The sequence below is a fragment of the Pleurodeles waltl genome, chromosome 7 (genome assembly GCF_031143425.1).
Source record: "Pleurodeles waltl isolate 20211129_DDA chromosome 7, aPleWal1.hap1.20221129, whole genome shotgun sequence".
Classification (NCBI taxonomy): domain Eukaryota; kingdom Metazoa; phylum Chordata; class Amphibia; order Caudata; family Salamandridae; genus Pleurodeles; species Pleurodeles waltl.
Genome location: NC_090446.1, coordinates 994,855,557 through 994,871,364, shown reverse-complemented (window position 1 = coordinate 994,871,364; position 15,808 = coordinate 994,855,557). Strand labels below are relative to the sequence as shown.

Below are 15,808 nucleotides of genomic sequence, written 5' to 3'. Positions count from 1 at the left end.
TTGCATTATCATACTACCCATCCGTCTTGAGTCACAAACAGATTTACTCCTGTGGTGTTGCATTTTGAAGGTGCAAACAGCGACTATTATACTGCCCTCCGCACTGAATATTGGACAGGGCGATTGCTAAATGCTGCACTGGCCGAGAGGATCTGCAATGGCTACTGAGTACTCATTACATAACTGGGGTATATATGCTGGTTAGAAAATTTAGATTCCTGGTGCCTGGGGCGGGATTACCACTCGAGAAGCGGCCTCTCTAGAAACTATAGCAGCACGGATTAGGGCATCTTGTCTGCTGACTTAACTCACCTCCAGAGGGTAGCCTTGAAACTGTAACCAGTGGGCAACACGGACAGTTCACAGTCTAAAGTTCACTGTGACACTAGGAAATCAACAGACCTGGGATCGAGATGGCCTGACAGACTCAGGTGAGGATCCAGTCAACTCTAATCCCAACGATGATAATCTTCGTTATATCTTGCAAGACATCAATAACAGTCTTCAAACTACTGATGGCAAGATCAAAGTTTTGACTTACTGAAAGGCCCGCATAACAGAATGACTGGACAAACATGCAAGGCAACTGCACATGGTAGACAGCATGTCCCAGAGTTGTAAAAGTATACTGTTGCATGGAAAGAAACCCAAACTGTGCTTGAAAAGGAAACGGCAGCAGTGAAAACAAAAATTAAGAGCAGAAGCCAGACCAGGATGAAACATCAGAAAAGTGTGTTGCCTGGGTCCACAACTAGTACAGCAAGGAATCTTTTGTGGAGCAACTACCAGATCTGATAGGACGAAACACATTTCTGCTCCATTTGTAGTGGAGCGGGCGCACCGCTCCCTGGCACCAGGGCCAATTCCAAGACAAAGCTGTGCCACAGATACTGAAACACAACATTACGTAGGGTCAGAGAATCGAGTGTCCTGCAACACTTCAGCTCTAATATTTTCCTGTCCCCTGATTTTACTCTCCAAGTACAAGGAGCCAAAATAATGTTTCTGCCCTTAAAGAAGAAACCTCTGGCTGTGAATAAGGAAGACGGTAGGTTATATGGTACTGGGAGACAAAGCTTGTACCTTCTTACACCTGCAGCGGGGCAAAGAAGGGCACTGAAAAATTATCTTAGCCCTCGCAGTGCTGAGAACGGCGATGGTGGGGCAGATGTTGGACGCTCCGCCATGAAAGTTAACTATTAAGATACTTGTGAACTTCTATTTACTTTATTGTGAATATGCCTATAAAGCTGAATATGCCTAGAACGTTTATATCAATTATTGTATTTGTTAGATGCTAGTTAAATATATTGAAGTTGATTGATTTTAAATCTCAGATTTCACTAGGTTATTGGCAACATTTTTACATCGCTCCTCAAATACACTTATGCTCAATTTTGCTACCTGCCTCTTGGTGGTGAGAAGGCTCAGTATAATGCTTAGCCCAGCTGTTAGAAGCCCAACTCTGAAAGACTATTTGGATTCCAAGATATGCTGATCGGGCAACACATAATACCAGTGATGAGGGTGGGAGGCTACCTGTCTGAAGCTGTGGCAACCACTGCTTAGTGCAGCGGGAATTGGCCTGGTCATGCCTGGTACCATATGTGCCGCATTATATTCCCTGTGGGTATTTTGGCTGCTCTGTGGAGGGAGCGGAAATGCTCCATTACACCATTATTGGGGTTTGCAATGTAGAAGTTGGGCAGTTAAAAATAATCTCAGAAGGAGAAAACATGCCTTTGTGGAGCCAATAGTGTAGGGGTATGGATGAATTTGCCTAATCAATACACAGTTTGTAGATGTGCAAATCCCACAGGTCAAGGTGCAGGCAGCGGCTCGGTGACGGCATCCTGCGGAGTCGGGGAGACCAGGGCTGCGGTGTAAAGCAGGGCAGTGTGACGTGAGGTGTCTCCAGGTCGTGGTGCAATCAGTGGCATTGTTGTTGCTGAAGCGCTGTTGTCAGTGGGCCCAAGGTGGCAGTACAACGCAGACTCCATGCGGCACCCACGCATCGCAGTGCAGACAGGGGCGTCTGTTGACGATGCTAGAGTCGATGGCACTGGTGCCGGTGGACCGAGGCTGCAGTGTGAGACAGCACAGTGCTTTGTGTACCTCACGGGCGATGTCCTCAGGCCACAGTGCGGGCATTGACGTCAGAGTAGAGCATCGTCGTAGGGGATACCAAGGCTGCGGTGTGAGCAAGGTGATGCACAGTGCGGGGCCCACAGGTCATGGTGCAAGCAGCGACTAATTGCCAGGGAATTAAAAATGAAAACAAAATAGTGGGGTGGTGACTACCAACCAGTATGGACATGGTTATGCCTCCAACCAAACTAAAGTGGGTAACAGTCTTTCAGCTCTCCAGCGCACACAAACATCTTATCCCATGGCAAGCAAGAGGACATTTGATTATTTTGCGCTTTGGTTTTACATTTGGGCCATGAGAGCTTGTCTAACTCTCAAAATCGTCCCACTTGGAATGGGGAGGGCTGCGCTTTTTGGACTTTGGGACGCTGCCATGTAGAAAACTCCACAAGATCTAGACACATTTGAAAACTAAACATCTGGGCGAGTCCAGGGTAGTGTGCTTCACATGCACCCCACACCATTTTCTTACCCACAATGCCCTGCAAACCTCCAACTTTGCTGGAAATCACACATTTTTCCCCTCATTTGGGTGATGGAACCTTCCACAATCTGCAGGAATACACAAACTTCCTACCACCCAGCATTGTTGCATCTATACCGATAAAAATTCTTCCCTACTTGTCAGCCTAATTTTTTTTTCTTTTTTTCAAACTGCTCTTTTGGACCGGCTTTGGCTCCCCCTCAATTTCGACATGTTTTTGGCTCTTCCCTGTCACAGGCACTTGGCCCACCTACACAAGTGAGGTATCATTTTTACTGTGAGACTGAGTGGAACATTGGGTGGTAGGAAATTTGTCCTGGTGCGGTGTGCCCACACAGAAATGTGACATAAATGTGATTTTTTTAACTAAATTTGAGGCTTGCTGAGGACTCGGTAGGTAAACACTGGGGAATGCACGCAAGTCACACCTTCCTGGACTCCCTCGGGTGTCTAGTTTTCAGAAATGTTTGGGTTTGTAGGTTTCCCTATATGGCTGCTGAGCCCAGGACCAAAAACGCAGGTGCCCCTCCACAAAAACAGGTAGTTTTGTATTTGATAATTTTGATGTGTCCACATAAGAGTTTTAAGGCATTTCCTTTTGCGGGCACTAGGCCTATCCACACAAGTGAGGTACCATTTTTTATCCGGAGACTTGGGGGAACGCCGAGTGGAAGGAAATTTGTGGCTCCTCTCAGATTCCACAACTTTCTGTCACCGAAATGTGAGGAAAAAGTGTTTTTTGGCCAAATTGTGAGGTTTGCAAAGGATTTTGGGTAACAGAACCTGGTGAGAGCTCCACAAGTCACCCCATCCTGGATTCCCCTAGGTGTCTAGTTTTAAAAAATACAGAGGTTTGGTAGGTTTCCCTAGATGCTGGCTGAGCTAGAGGCCAAAAACCACAGCTAGGCACTTTACAAAAAACACGTCAGATTTCAATGGATAATTTCTTGGTCTCCTCCAGGGGAACCCACAAACTCTGGGTACCTCTAGAATCCCTAGGATGTTGGGAAAACAAAAAGGAAGCAAATTTGGTGTGGGTAGCTTAGGTGGACAAAAGGTTATGAGGGCCTAAGCTTGAACTGCCCCAAATAGCCAAAAAAACAGGCCTGGCACCTGAAGGGGAAAAGGCCTGGCAGCAAAGGGGTAAAGGCAGAAGCAGCAACTGCAGGCCAAACCAGCAAAGCACACACGGGAAAGGGGCAGTACTCCTCCTACAGCTCTTCTCCTTGGTAGAAGTTCATCTTGATCCAGAAGTGCTCTAAAAGTCTGGGGGTTTTGGGTCCATTACTTACTCATTTCTGCCTCTGAAGTAGGCAAACTACAAAGGAAAGTCTCTGTTGTTGTCAAGATCCTGCCTTGTCCAAGCGTGGCCCCAAACACACTCAAGATGGGTCAGAGGCTGCATTGTGTGAGGACAGGCACAGCACTTTCAGGTGCAGGTGTCAGCTCCTCTCTCCCCACTCTAGCCCAAGAGACTCATCAGTACATGAAGGACACACCACCTCCCCTTTGTGTCACTGTCTAAAGGGAATTCACAAACAGCCCAACTGTCAGTCTGACCCAGGCAGAGGCACAGAATGGTTAAGCAAGAAAATACCCACTTACTAAAAGTGGCATTTTCAAACAGCCAAAAAAACATCTCTACAAAAAAATTATTTTTAAATTGTGACTTCAGAGACTCCAAACTCCAAACTTCTATGGGCTCCCAATGGGAAATTACATTCAAGATGAAGTTAAATGCAATCTCTATGTTAACCTATGGGAGAGACAGGCCTTGCAATAGTGAAGTCAGAACTTGGCAGTATTTCACTATCAGGACATGTAAAACACATCAGTACATGTCCTATCTTTTAAATACAGGGCACCCTGCTCATGGGGCTACCCAGTGCCTATCTTAGGGGTGCCTTACATGTAGTCAAAGGGAAGGTTTGGACCTGGCAAGTGAGTACACTTGCCAGGTTGAATTGGCAGTGCAAGACTGCACACACACACAGACACTACAGTGGCAGGTCTGAGACATGTTTACAGGGCTACTCAGGTGGGTGGCACAATCAGTGCTGCAGGCCCACTAGTAGCATTTGATTTACAAGCCCGGGGTACATGGTGCACTTTACTAGGGACTCACTAGTAAATCAAGTATACCAATCAGGGTAAACTAATTCACCAAAACAGTTTACACAGGGAGCACTTGCACTTTAGCACTGATAAGCAGTGATGAAGTGTGCAGAGATAACAAACCAGGAAAACAGTTCAGAAAAAATAGGAGGAAGAAGGAAAAAAGTTTGTGGATAACCCTGCAACATGGGCCATTTCCAACAGCTTCTAAATCTAAGCCTAAGTATTGACTTGGAAAATCAAGCGTTTAAATAACTACAGGAAAGAGAGCAATGTTTTGGCTTACTTAAGGAGACATTCCATCAACATGGCGTTTATCCAGGCTGCACATCTTCTCCCACTGATGCATAAGTGGTCGGACCCATAGGTTTAAGGGTCCTTGTTTTAGTTTCCACATCATGTGAATGTTTTTCTGGAATTCATAAAGGGATGTGGGTAGTAGATAACAGCTGTTGCTCCTGATGGTAGATATGCAGTGGCTTTGTGCAAGACTGAGAAGAGGATAGTCTTTGTCTGCCTGTGTGATTCTAACTACAAGCCACAATTTTTACCAACAAATGCCAAACGTCAATAAAAAGGGGAGGGTAATTTAATTGTACTCCGAACCATGAATTGGGCTAGTCATCTGAGCATTCCACATCCCCCCTCACCAAAAATGCAATCTGCAGCAGAATGTTGTAGAATGGAAAAACACCAACTATTTGACATACAGAGGCACAGGAATCCTTCTTCAAATTAGTTCACTTTCTACTCTGCTGTGCACAATGTGCATTCCAGAGTCAACTATACATTGATGCCTGTTGGGCCACAAATACAATTCAACACACACCTTTTGTGTACATACTCCTGCTACTCTCTTGTGCTAATATAATTGAGGGTACCTGAAAGGTGCTTTAAAAGCTTCGTGTGGACATCTTCATCTGAGTCTTCATATATACTCTTTAAATGTAAAATTGATACCACTATCAAAGTATACTTTGATCCTAGTGTTGGTACCAGTGAATATCTTAACTCTGTGGGAGGCCTTTAAGGTCTGTATTAATTATCCCACTATGGCTAAGCATGTTGGAGTTTTAAGACCATAATTCATAGTTCATCCAGCTTGAAGAGGAGATAGCCTCCCTCAAGCGGCTTCATGCTCAGGCTTGACGAATACACCCTAAACTAAATCCAATCTAAACTTAGCAAATTGTATCATATCCCAGATTGGAAGGCTAAATACATGGGTAAATATGCAACAGCTAACATTTATGACGAACTCTGGCATCTTAGTAGAACCACTGCTCGCCTGTTGTGTCCCAGATGGTGCGATGGAGTCCTGGTGAGTGTTCAGTTTTCTCAGGACAAGCCTCTTTATGACTCTACTCTGCCTGTTCAGAGCTTTAGGCAACACTAGACATATGCTTCTTAGACTAGGCCTTCCTTCAAAGAAGTAAAAGGCAAATTGATTGGCTAAATGCAGTGGTCTCCAAACTTTCTACTGCCGCGCCCCCCCCCCCCCGTTGCAAAAATAAAAACCATTGGGCCCACCTCAAGATTTTTCAAATTCATTTTATAAAGATGGCAATGTTTAAATATGTCTAGACGTATTTAAACATTGCAGTTCAGTACTGTTACCTTCTAAAAAAATGCAATAACATGCTTCTGCTTAAAACAAAGGCCCGTTATCTGTGTAATGCTGCTTTTCGCTAGAGTCAGGTGCCCCTCCTAGGATCACTTGATGGCCCCCCAAGCAGGGCCCACCCCCCCAGTTTGAAGACCTCTGGCTAGAGGATGAACAGTACTTTTTTGCTCTATAGGTTCCAGGGAGAAGGAAAATGAGGCATTAATACTATGCCTACTTACTTTTATAAAGAATCTATAGAGAAATTAACCCCCACATCATGCCACTATTGAACACTTGTGGAAAAGGACTGCCTCCCACCACCCAGCGTGAGTGAGGCTCTGGTGGCTAATATTCTCAAACTAGACAACCCGGCAGATTTATGTTCGTCATACTAGTCGCTCTCATCATGTTTGCTGTGATGGCAAAGTTGGGAGTTGAGGACATGTTCCTTAAGCTGGTTTGGTTGCTTTACACTGATCCCATGGCTCTTTTTAGACTAAAAAATTGATTATATCTTTGATCCTTCCAAAAAAAAGCAGGGGGGACAATGAAGAGTTGCTTGCGCTCTTCTTTGCTGCAGTCTTCGACGATCCTTTGCCAAAAGACCTCCTGCAGCCCAGCAACCTCCAAAGCTTTGGGAGAACTGCCTGCCTTTGACAAAGATCAGGATCTACTGAAAACAGCAGACCTGTACAAAAAGAAACCAACTTCAAAAGAAAAAGAACTCTGCCTGAGGAACCGCGAACCCGCCTCCAGATCCGGATCTGCATCTGACGCCCATGGCCCGAGTCCAAGTGGCCCACCGGTCCTGTGAAGGTTTCCCAGCAATTCTGTGCCCGAGACCACCGTGGGCTGACCTCTGCCTCAAAGACTGCTGCCTCAACCCAAAAACTACCCCCGACCACGACCTGCCTGGCAAGCTGGTCCCTACACCAAAGGACACCCCCTGCATCCCAAGCCCCTGGGCCTTGGGGAGCTGGACCGTCAGTATCTCTAAGTTCCCTAGCATCAGAACCTACCTGGGCAGTTGTGTTTTTTTTTTTGTTCAACCTCCTGGCCCGAGCCTGCAGCCTTTTTCCAAAAAAGATCTCCCCCAATGTTTTGCATTGGGCGCCCATCGCTGTACTGGAACTCTGCACCAGGCTGCCCCTATGCCGCTGAGGGTGTATGTTTGGTGCTACCTTGTGGCCCCACCCCCCATGGTTACCTCAACCCCATGAGATCGACCCCGACACAGATTTACTCACCTGTAAGCAGTACATCTTCGGTTACCCCCAGTATCTATTAGTTAACATTGAACAACCGACTCCGAAAAGGACCTCTGCACCCAGCCGCCCCTGTGCTGCTGTGGGTGCGCTCTTGGTACCGATTTGAACCTTGCCTAGTATTGACCTAAAACACTGAAGACTGGATTTATAAGTCGTGTACATACCTGCAAAACTGCATTCTTGTTTTCCTCCCATAGGTTAACGTTGCTGAACTGAAAAATTGCACTGTGTTGATCTTTTTGAAACTGCATAGTATTTATGCTTGAAAATCTATTTACCCGATTACGAAGTTCTTGGGTTTGAAACAATTATAAAAAGAAATATTAGTGAGTACAACAATGCTTAGCCCTACCCTCTGATAAGTCTAAGTGCTCGCCCACACTACCACAAACAGAGCATTAGTACTATCTACTTTTGCCTCTGCAATACAATGTGGGGATCCACTGAACTTTCTGCACAGTGTACTTCATTTGTGGGCACTATATAGAGAGCCAGCTTCCTACACCAACTATTTTACAGGGAGTGCAGAATTATTAGGCAAGTTGTATTTTTGAGGATTAATTTTATTATTGAACAACAACCATGTTCTCAATGAACCCAAAAAACTCATTAATATCAAAACTGAATATTTTTGGAAGTAGTTTTTAGTTTGTTTTTAGTTTTAGCTATGTTAGGGGGATATCTGTGTGTGCAGGTGACTATCACTGTGCATAATTATTAGGCAACTTAACAAAAAAAAATATATACCCATTTCAATTATTTATCATTACCAGTGAAACCAATATAACATCTCAACATTCACAAATATACATTTCTGACATTCAAAAACAAAACAAAAACAAATCAGTGACCAATATAGCCACCTTTCTTTGCAAGGACACTCAAAAGCCTGCCATCCATGGATTCTGTCAGTGTTTTGATCTGTTCACCATCAACATTGCGTGCAGCAGCAACCACAGCCTCCCAGACACTGTTCAGAGAGGTGTACTGTTTTCCCTCCTTGTAAATCTCACATTTGATGATGGACCACAGGTTCTCAATGGGGTTCAGATCAGGTGAACAAGGAGGCCATGTCATTAGATTTCCTTCTTTTATACCCTTTCTTGCCAGCCACGCTGTGGAGTACTTGGACGCGTGTGATGGAGCATTGTCCTGCATGAAAATCATGTTTTTCTTGAAGGATGCAGACTTCTTCCTGTACCACTGCTTGAAGAAGGTGTCTTCCAGGAACTGGCAGTAGGAGTGGGAGTTGAGCTTGACTCCATCCTCAACCCGAAAAGGCCCCACAAGCTCATCTTTGATGATACCAGCCCAAACCAGTACTCCACCTCCACCTCCACCTTGCTGGCGTCTGAGTCGGACTGGAGCTCTCTGCCCTTTACCAATCCAGCCACGGGCCCATCCATCTGGCCCATCAAGACTCACTCTCATTTCATCAGTCCATAAAACCTTAGAAAAATCAGTCTTGAGATATTTCTTGGCCCAGTCTTGACGTTTCAGCTTGTGTGTCTTGTTCAGTGGTGGTCGTCTTTCAGCCTTTCTTACCTTGGCCATGTCTCTGAGTATTGCACACCTTGTGCTTTTGGGCACTCCAGTGATGTTGCAGCTCTGAAATATGGCCAAACTGGTGGCAAGTGGCATCGTGGCAGCTGCATGCTTGACTTTTCTCAGTTCATGGGCAGTTATTTTGCGCCTTGGTTTTTCCACACGCTTCTTGCGACCCTGTTGACTATTTTGAATGAAACGCTTGATTGTTCGATGATCACGCTTCAGAAGCTTTGCAATTTTAAGAGTGCTGCATCCCTCTGCAAGATATCTCACTATTTTTGACTTTTCTGAGCCTGTCAAGTCCTTCTTTTGACCCATTTTGCCAAAGGAAAGGAAGTTGCCTAATAATTATGCACACCTGATATAGGGTGTTGATGTCATTAAACCACACCCCTTCTCATTACAGAGATGCACATCACCTAATATGCTTAATTGGTAGTAGGCTTTTGAGCCTATACAGCTTGGAGTAAGACAACATGCATAAAGAGGATGATGTGGTCAAAATACTCATTTGCTTAATAATTCTGCACTCCCTGTATTTATTCTGAATGCCTCAACACGTGCCTTTCTCTTTAACTTTTAATAACAACTGATGATTCAGCTCTTACGGCCAAGTACACAAACCACAGCTAAAAGGTCCAAATGTATACTCTTGTATAGACAGGGTGCCCCCTGATATGGGGATTTATTATATAGTCCTATGTCTGTTCACACATTACTGGATTTACGGCCCGTCCAGGATTCCACACTTCTGGAAGAAGAAAGGTGCCACTCTGCCTACATCCCTTGAAGCGCAATTCATTGGGCTACCTACTGTAAGATTTAATTATATGGACCAAGAAGAGAACATGGTCCATGCATGGAACTGGTTTCTAAAACGCTGCAGAGGTTCTTGCTCATACTTCTTGGGTATGAGACAGGGCTGGTGTACCTGGTTCTGGAGAAGGGTGCCCATGCTCAGCTAGAGAGGCTACAGATGGTATAGGTGGAAACGCTGTTTCAAGAAACCAAATGTAAGACTTCCATCCAGAGTCCAGATTAGACTCCAACAGATGTGGATATGTTTCTTCACTAGAGAATTTGCAGTGCACTCTATTTACTGCATAGTTTCCCCTGCCAACACTTTGGCTTTTTCATTATTGACTCACATGATACACAATGCTAGTCTTGAGCGAGTAATTTCTTATCTATATGCATTGGCCTTAAGGTGTGGGCCGCAAAAACACAGTTTTGCCCGAGGTGGCATAAAGACATTAACAGCAAAATTTCGGATTAGCAAAAGCGATTCTGTTGCTCAGCCTTTAAAAAGGTCTCCCTTAATAATCAGCATAGGTTGATATGGTTTAAATGTGTACAAAGATTTTATTACACCCCTGTCAAACTCTACAGGTTTGGTCTGAGGGAAGATGCAAGAGGCCTCAGGTGGTGCAAGGAGGTGGAGTTTGTGCACTTATCATTCGGACGTCCTGTTATACAAAGATTTTGGATCAACTTTTTCGAGGAAGTTAGCAGAATTATATCAATTATGAGCCAGATGTCATCATGGTTCTACTTGGTTATTTGAAGACTGTTCCTGTACCGTCTAGTAAATACACTGTACTGGCATTCATGCTGGCTAAAAGACGAGTTGAAATGCGATAGAGCATAAGCTTTCTTCCTATTGTTGGCATCTAGCTAAGGATCTAAACCACTTTAATGCCACGTGAGGTAATTTGAGCATGCCCATGCCAATCATATCTAGGTCTAGATACATATGGACTCCACTACCATCATACATGGTCCAGTGCATCTTGGATGGCCTGGCTGGCGAGGCTGACAAAGTAACTAACTGGCGGAATGTAAGAATGGAAAATATATTTTTACTCCGATACCTGTAGAAGAATGACAGCAACATAATATGCAGTTACATGTATAAGCAAATGATTGCCTGTTTTGTGACTATCATAACACCATGTTTAGTCTGCAATGTCTGTGATGCCCACATGGCCATGGCACTATAAGCCCCTTTCATTTTCTGTTTATCTTTGTTGAAATTGAGTTATAAACAACATATAAGACTAGGTAATATACAGGGCACATCAAAACTAACTGGTCTTTTAGTTCACTAATGGTATAGTCATCATGACGGGGTAGGGCGGAATAGTTCTAACTATCACTGAATGCTGTAGGAAACTGGCGTGGTGTGTGGCGAGCACCTATGGTGTTATCACCCAATACCAGGTCCAGGCATTCCTTATTAGTAAAGTGTAGGCAGTGTCTAGGAAGCCAGGGCTCTCTAAGGGTAGCTGTGAAGAAGCAGCCAAGACTTATCTAGGAGACATGCAAAGCTTATGCAATACCACTATAGTCACACAGAATTATCCCACATGAAAGAACCACATAGTGCTACAAAAATAAATTTACTTTATTATAGTAATACAAATACTAGAATACTGGTAGACAGTTTCCCCACCTGGATGTAAGTAAACACACTAATTACATACACAATAGCAATCAGTAAGAAGCATAAAAACAACAAGCATTGGCAAAAGTATTAGAAAATAGTGAGGGCCCTAGGGGAGGTCCAAACAATATACTAAGAAAGTGGAATGCGAGATACAGTCCCACAACCGAGGATGTGGAATTGTTAGAGGGGAGCTGGAAGAACTAGGAACTCCAAGAGGTGGGTACCAGAGTGACCCCCCCAGCATCCAGGAGAGCAGAGAGAGGTAAGTACCTGATTTTCCCAAACCCAACAGGAGGAATTAAAAAAAGGACTGTGCAAGACTCAGACTAGACTGAAAAAAACCAAAAGGTGTATTCTGACAGAAGAGGACCTGCAAAGGAAGGGGACCAAGTCCAGTTTTTGATGGAGTGTCCAGTCGTGATAGGAGCCATTCCCCTTCCTTCTGTGGCTGCAGGACCAGGTTGACGGGGGAAGAAGACGACCAGCTGTGCAGCGCAGGAGATGGAGCAGTCCCTGAAGCGATGCAAGTGGTGTCCCACGTCGGGTTGCAGAGGGTCAGTGGTGCCGGTGAACCATCAACAAGCCTTGGTAAACGCAAAGACGACGAACAAGTGTTGCAAGGCTGAAGAGGACCAGCAAGGCCCAGGTGACTCAATCCAAAGAGGGGAGTCCGGGGTGACCCTTAGCAGTCGGGAGAGTCTCCAGAAGAGGATGCATCACCCACAGGCAACCCACTGGCAGAAGGCACAGCAAGATGCAGTGAGGCCCACTCAGCACACCATTAGAGGAATCCCACGTCGCTGGAGCAGCAGAGAGGGGCCTGTGCTTGGCAGGAAGAGGTGCTGGAGCTACATGCAGCCTCAAGATCCCTTGGAGCAGGAGCAAACAAGCCTTGGTAGCTGCAAGAGTCGCGGTGCACAGGGGTACTGTCCTGCAAGGAAAGGCAAGGGCTTACCTTCTCCCAAGTTGGATAGCTGGCAGAGAGGACCAAGGGAACCACTCCAGACCACCACCTGTGATGTAAAATTCATGCAGTTCTGGAGGAGAGCAAATCCACACTTCTGGTCATCATTGCAGTTGGTGCCTACGGATGTAGGGGAGTGACTCCTTCACTCTCAGGGAGATTCCTTCTTGCTTCTTGGAGCAGGCTGAAGTCTCGCTGACCTCAGAGGATGCACAGTGGGGGAAATTATGCAGCTGCTGGAAGGAGCCGGAGAAACAATTTTGCAAGGCGGAGTCGTCGCTGAAGGTGCAGATTGTCGGTTCCTGAAGAGTCCAGTTGTGGTTCCAGTGGCCAGAAGATAAAGTAAAAGACACAGAGGAGTTCTGGTGGAGTCTTGCACATCAAATCTTAGGACCCACACAAGATGGGACCATTAATAGCCTACCAAGGTGACCATCTATCAGGAGGGGCCTGTGATGTCACCTGCCTGACCTGGCCACTCAGATGCTCCCAGGGGCCTCTGCCCAGCTTGGATTCAAGATGGCAGAATCAACTGGCCACCTGAAGGAGCTCTGGGCAGCACCCCTGGAGAGGTGATGGACAGGGGAGTGACGTCTCCCCTTTCCTTTGTTCAGTTGCATGCCAGAACCGGGACCAGGAATCCCTGCACTGGTGCAAACTGGTTTATGCAAGGAGGGCACCAAATGTGCCCTCAAAAGCATACCGGAGGCTTGGGGAGGCTACCCCTCCCAAATCCATGCAACACCTATTTCCAAGCGAGAGGGTGTTACCTCCCTCTCCCACAGGAAATCATTTGTTCTGCCTTCCTCTGGCTGAGCTGGTCAAGCAGCAGGAGGACAGAAACCTGTCTGAGGTGTGGCAGCAGTGCGGGCTGCTTGGAAAACTCCAGAAGACTGGTTGGAGCAAAGCGAGGGGTCCTCTACGGAGCCCCCAGAGTGCATGGAATCATACAACTAACACTGGCAATGGTATGATTCTGACATGTTTGATACTAAACATGCCCAGGTTTGTGGTTACCATTATGTAGCTGGACACGGGCAGTGAGTGACCTGTGTCCAATACCCAGATAAAATGGCTTCCCCGCACTTATGAAGTCCAGTGCAATGGAACTGGAGTTTGTAGGGGCACTTCTCATGCAGGGATGCCTTCACACACAAGAACCTGCACCCTGCCCTCTGGGCAAGGAGGGCCTACCATAGGGGTGACTTACAGTGACCTGTGGTGAAAGAGTGCATGCACCTTTTCACGCAAGCTGCAATTGCAAGCCTGCAGACATATTTTGCATGGGCTCCGATGGGTGGCACAATACATGCTGCAGGCCATGGGGAACCCCAGGTGCCCCAATGCCCTGGGTACCCAAGTACTATATACTATGGACTTATGAGGGGGCACCAGAATGCCAACTGCGGGGTGTGCACAGTCCTAGGAAAACAAATTTAGAGGGAGAAAGCACCATCATTGGTGTACTGGTTAGCAGGTTCCCAGTGAAAACAGTCCAAACATACTGATCGCACGCAAAAAGTGGAGTAACCATGCCAAAAAGAGGGTACTTTCCTACAAATGCTGTAGTTTGATCTGATGTGTTAAGGTGAAACACTTCTGTGTGGTAATGAAATACACTTTTGGAAATAAGACGTCATACTTCCTACATGTTACTGGTTGCATGATTTACTTGCAGAACGTTATCATGGCTGAGCTTGTGCATGGACTCCTACAGCCAAGCTAAACATTTGGGAGCATCTCATTTTTGTTTTTTGGGTTCGCCCACCTCTAGCCTATATCAACCCTTTCTTCCTCTTCGCTGCCATTTCCTATTTGATGTCACTCACTCCTGGCACGACTGACAACTCTCGCTCTCTCCAGTGCCTTTCCTTCCTCTGGAGTTGTTTATGCACCACGGGCCTCTTACCTGTCTCCTCCTCCTCTCCCCGGAGCTTGTGGCTGTTGTCGGCCTCCTCTGTTGCTCCCCCTCCCTCTTCCCGGTCTGGTCATACTCCGCTCCACCCCGTGGGTGCTGGCGCTAGTCAGGCAGCGGGCTGCAACATGTCCCGTGGAGGTCTCTCGTCAACCCCGGCAGCTTCCTGACTTCAGAGCCCGGCTTCCTCCCTCACAGGCCTCTCTCTCCCAGCAGGCAGTGCGCTTCCCCTCTGTTACTGGACAGAGCGCGTGACGCAATACACACGCAATCCCAACAACCACCGCCAGCTGATTACTGTCAGCTCAACAGTTTGCGCTAGCGGGGCGAGCCACTAATGCAGCCAGCCATGTTTAGATGGTTACTATCTAAAACCAACCAATTGAAAAAAGGGGTCTGGACCTCGGAACGGAGAACGTAAAAGGCCGTTTTCTACCGACGGCCATGTTATAGTCAGGCAAACAGTTCAGTGTTTGACTCGTAGTGTTTTGTATTCATATATTTTTTATTTTAGGACCGTTGTATATCGCTGCACCCCACAACAGAACTCTGATGTAGAGGGCTGGTAAGCTGTGAAAGCGAACAGGGTCCGTTGAGTGGTCGTCAGCCCTAAACATTTTTGTTATTGGGGTAAGAGAATAATTACGTGTTTCTTCCCGTTCAAATCCTCAACTTCAGACATTAAGCAGCAGTTGCGCTCATTGGCATTTACAGTTGTATAGTTTGACGCAAGTCATTTACAAATAGTTTCTCAGTGACCTGGGTGGTTGAAATTTCGTTTACCATTCCTCCGTTGACCAAAAAATACCATGCCGTTGGCTTTATTGAACACGAGGCGGCAGTTTACCGCGGAGGGCTGTATTTCTAGTTCCTCTTGAGTGTTTGGATGGAAAGACTGTCGTTTGGGAACCTCACGAGAAGACAGGACAGGTGGTACTAAACACAGAAGAAGGATCACACACAGGTAATATTGGGATAGCTGCCAAGGTTTTAGATTGCTGTGTGTGACATTTTCATAGTTTCAGTGTAATTATGAGTGACATTTCAACAACTGAGTGACACTTTCTTGCAAGCTAAATTAAGGAAGAAGACAAAGGAAATAATATAAATATCATAATATATCGATAATCCTATACCTCCCGTTGTATACAGCGTCACCTTGTGGCCTTTGATAAACACTACTCTGAGCTTACCTAGCAAAGTGAGAAACTGGAACAAGATTTTAAAGCAAGATGCGTGACACTTGGCAGGGCAGTATTGGTGTGTTTGGGTATTTCGGACCTTACCAACATTTTGAACCATGAAAGATGGAGA

General features: G+C 45.9%; 2 protein-coding genes across 7 annotated transcripts in view; one reads left to right on the top strand and one right to left on the bottom strand.

Annotated features, from left to right (window-relative positions):
* The window catches only part of VCF1 (VCP nuclear cofactor family member 1), a 66,907-nt gene extending 52,205 nt beyond the window's left edge, over nt 1–14,702 (bottom strand). For both annotated transcript variants that reach the window (XM_069199818.1, XM_069199819.1), the window contains exon 1: nt 14,489–14,702. In XM_069199818.1, coding sequence (XP_069055919.1) covers nt 14,489–14,571 — 83 coding nt within the window. In that variant the 5' untranslated portion in view covers nt 14,572–14,702. The remainder of the gene's footprint in view (nt 1–14,488) is intronic.
* Nucleotides 14,703–14,910: 208 nt separating this feature from the next.
* MTNAP1 (mitochondrial nucleoid associated protein 1) overlaps nt 14,911–15,808 on the top strand; it is a 156,157-nt gene continuing 155,259 nt past the window's right edge. For 3 of the 5 annotated variants that reach the window (XM_069199812.1, XM_069199817.1, XM_069199815.1), the window contains exon 1: nt 14,911–15,124. The gene's annotated coding sequence lies outside the window, so the exon portion shown is untranslated. The other 2 variants (XM_069199816.1, XM_069199813.1) reach the window with 1 other exon arrangement.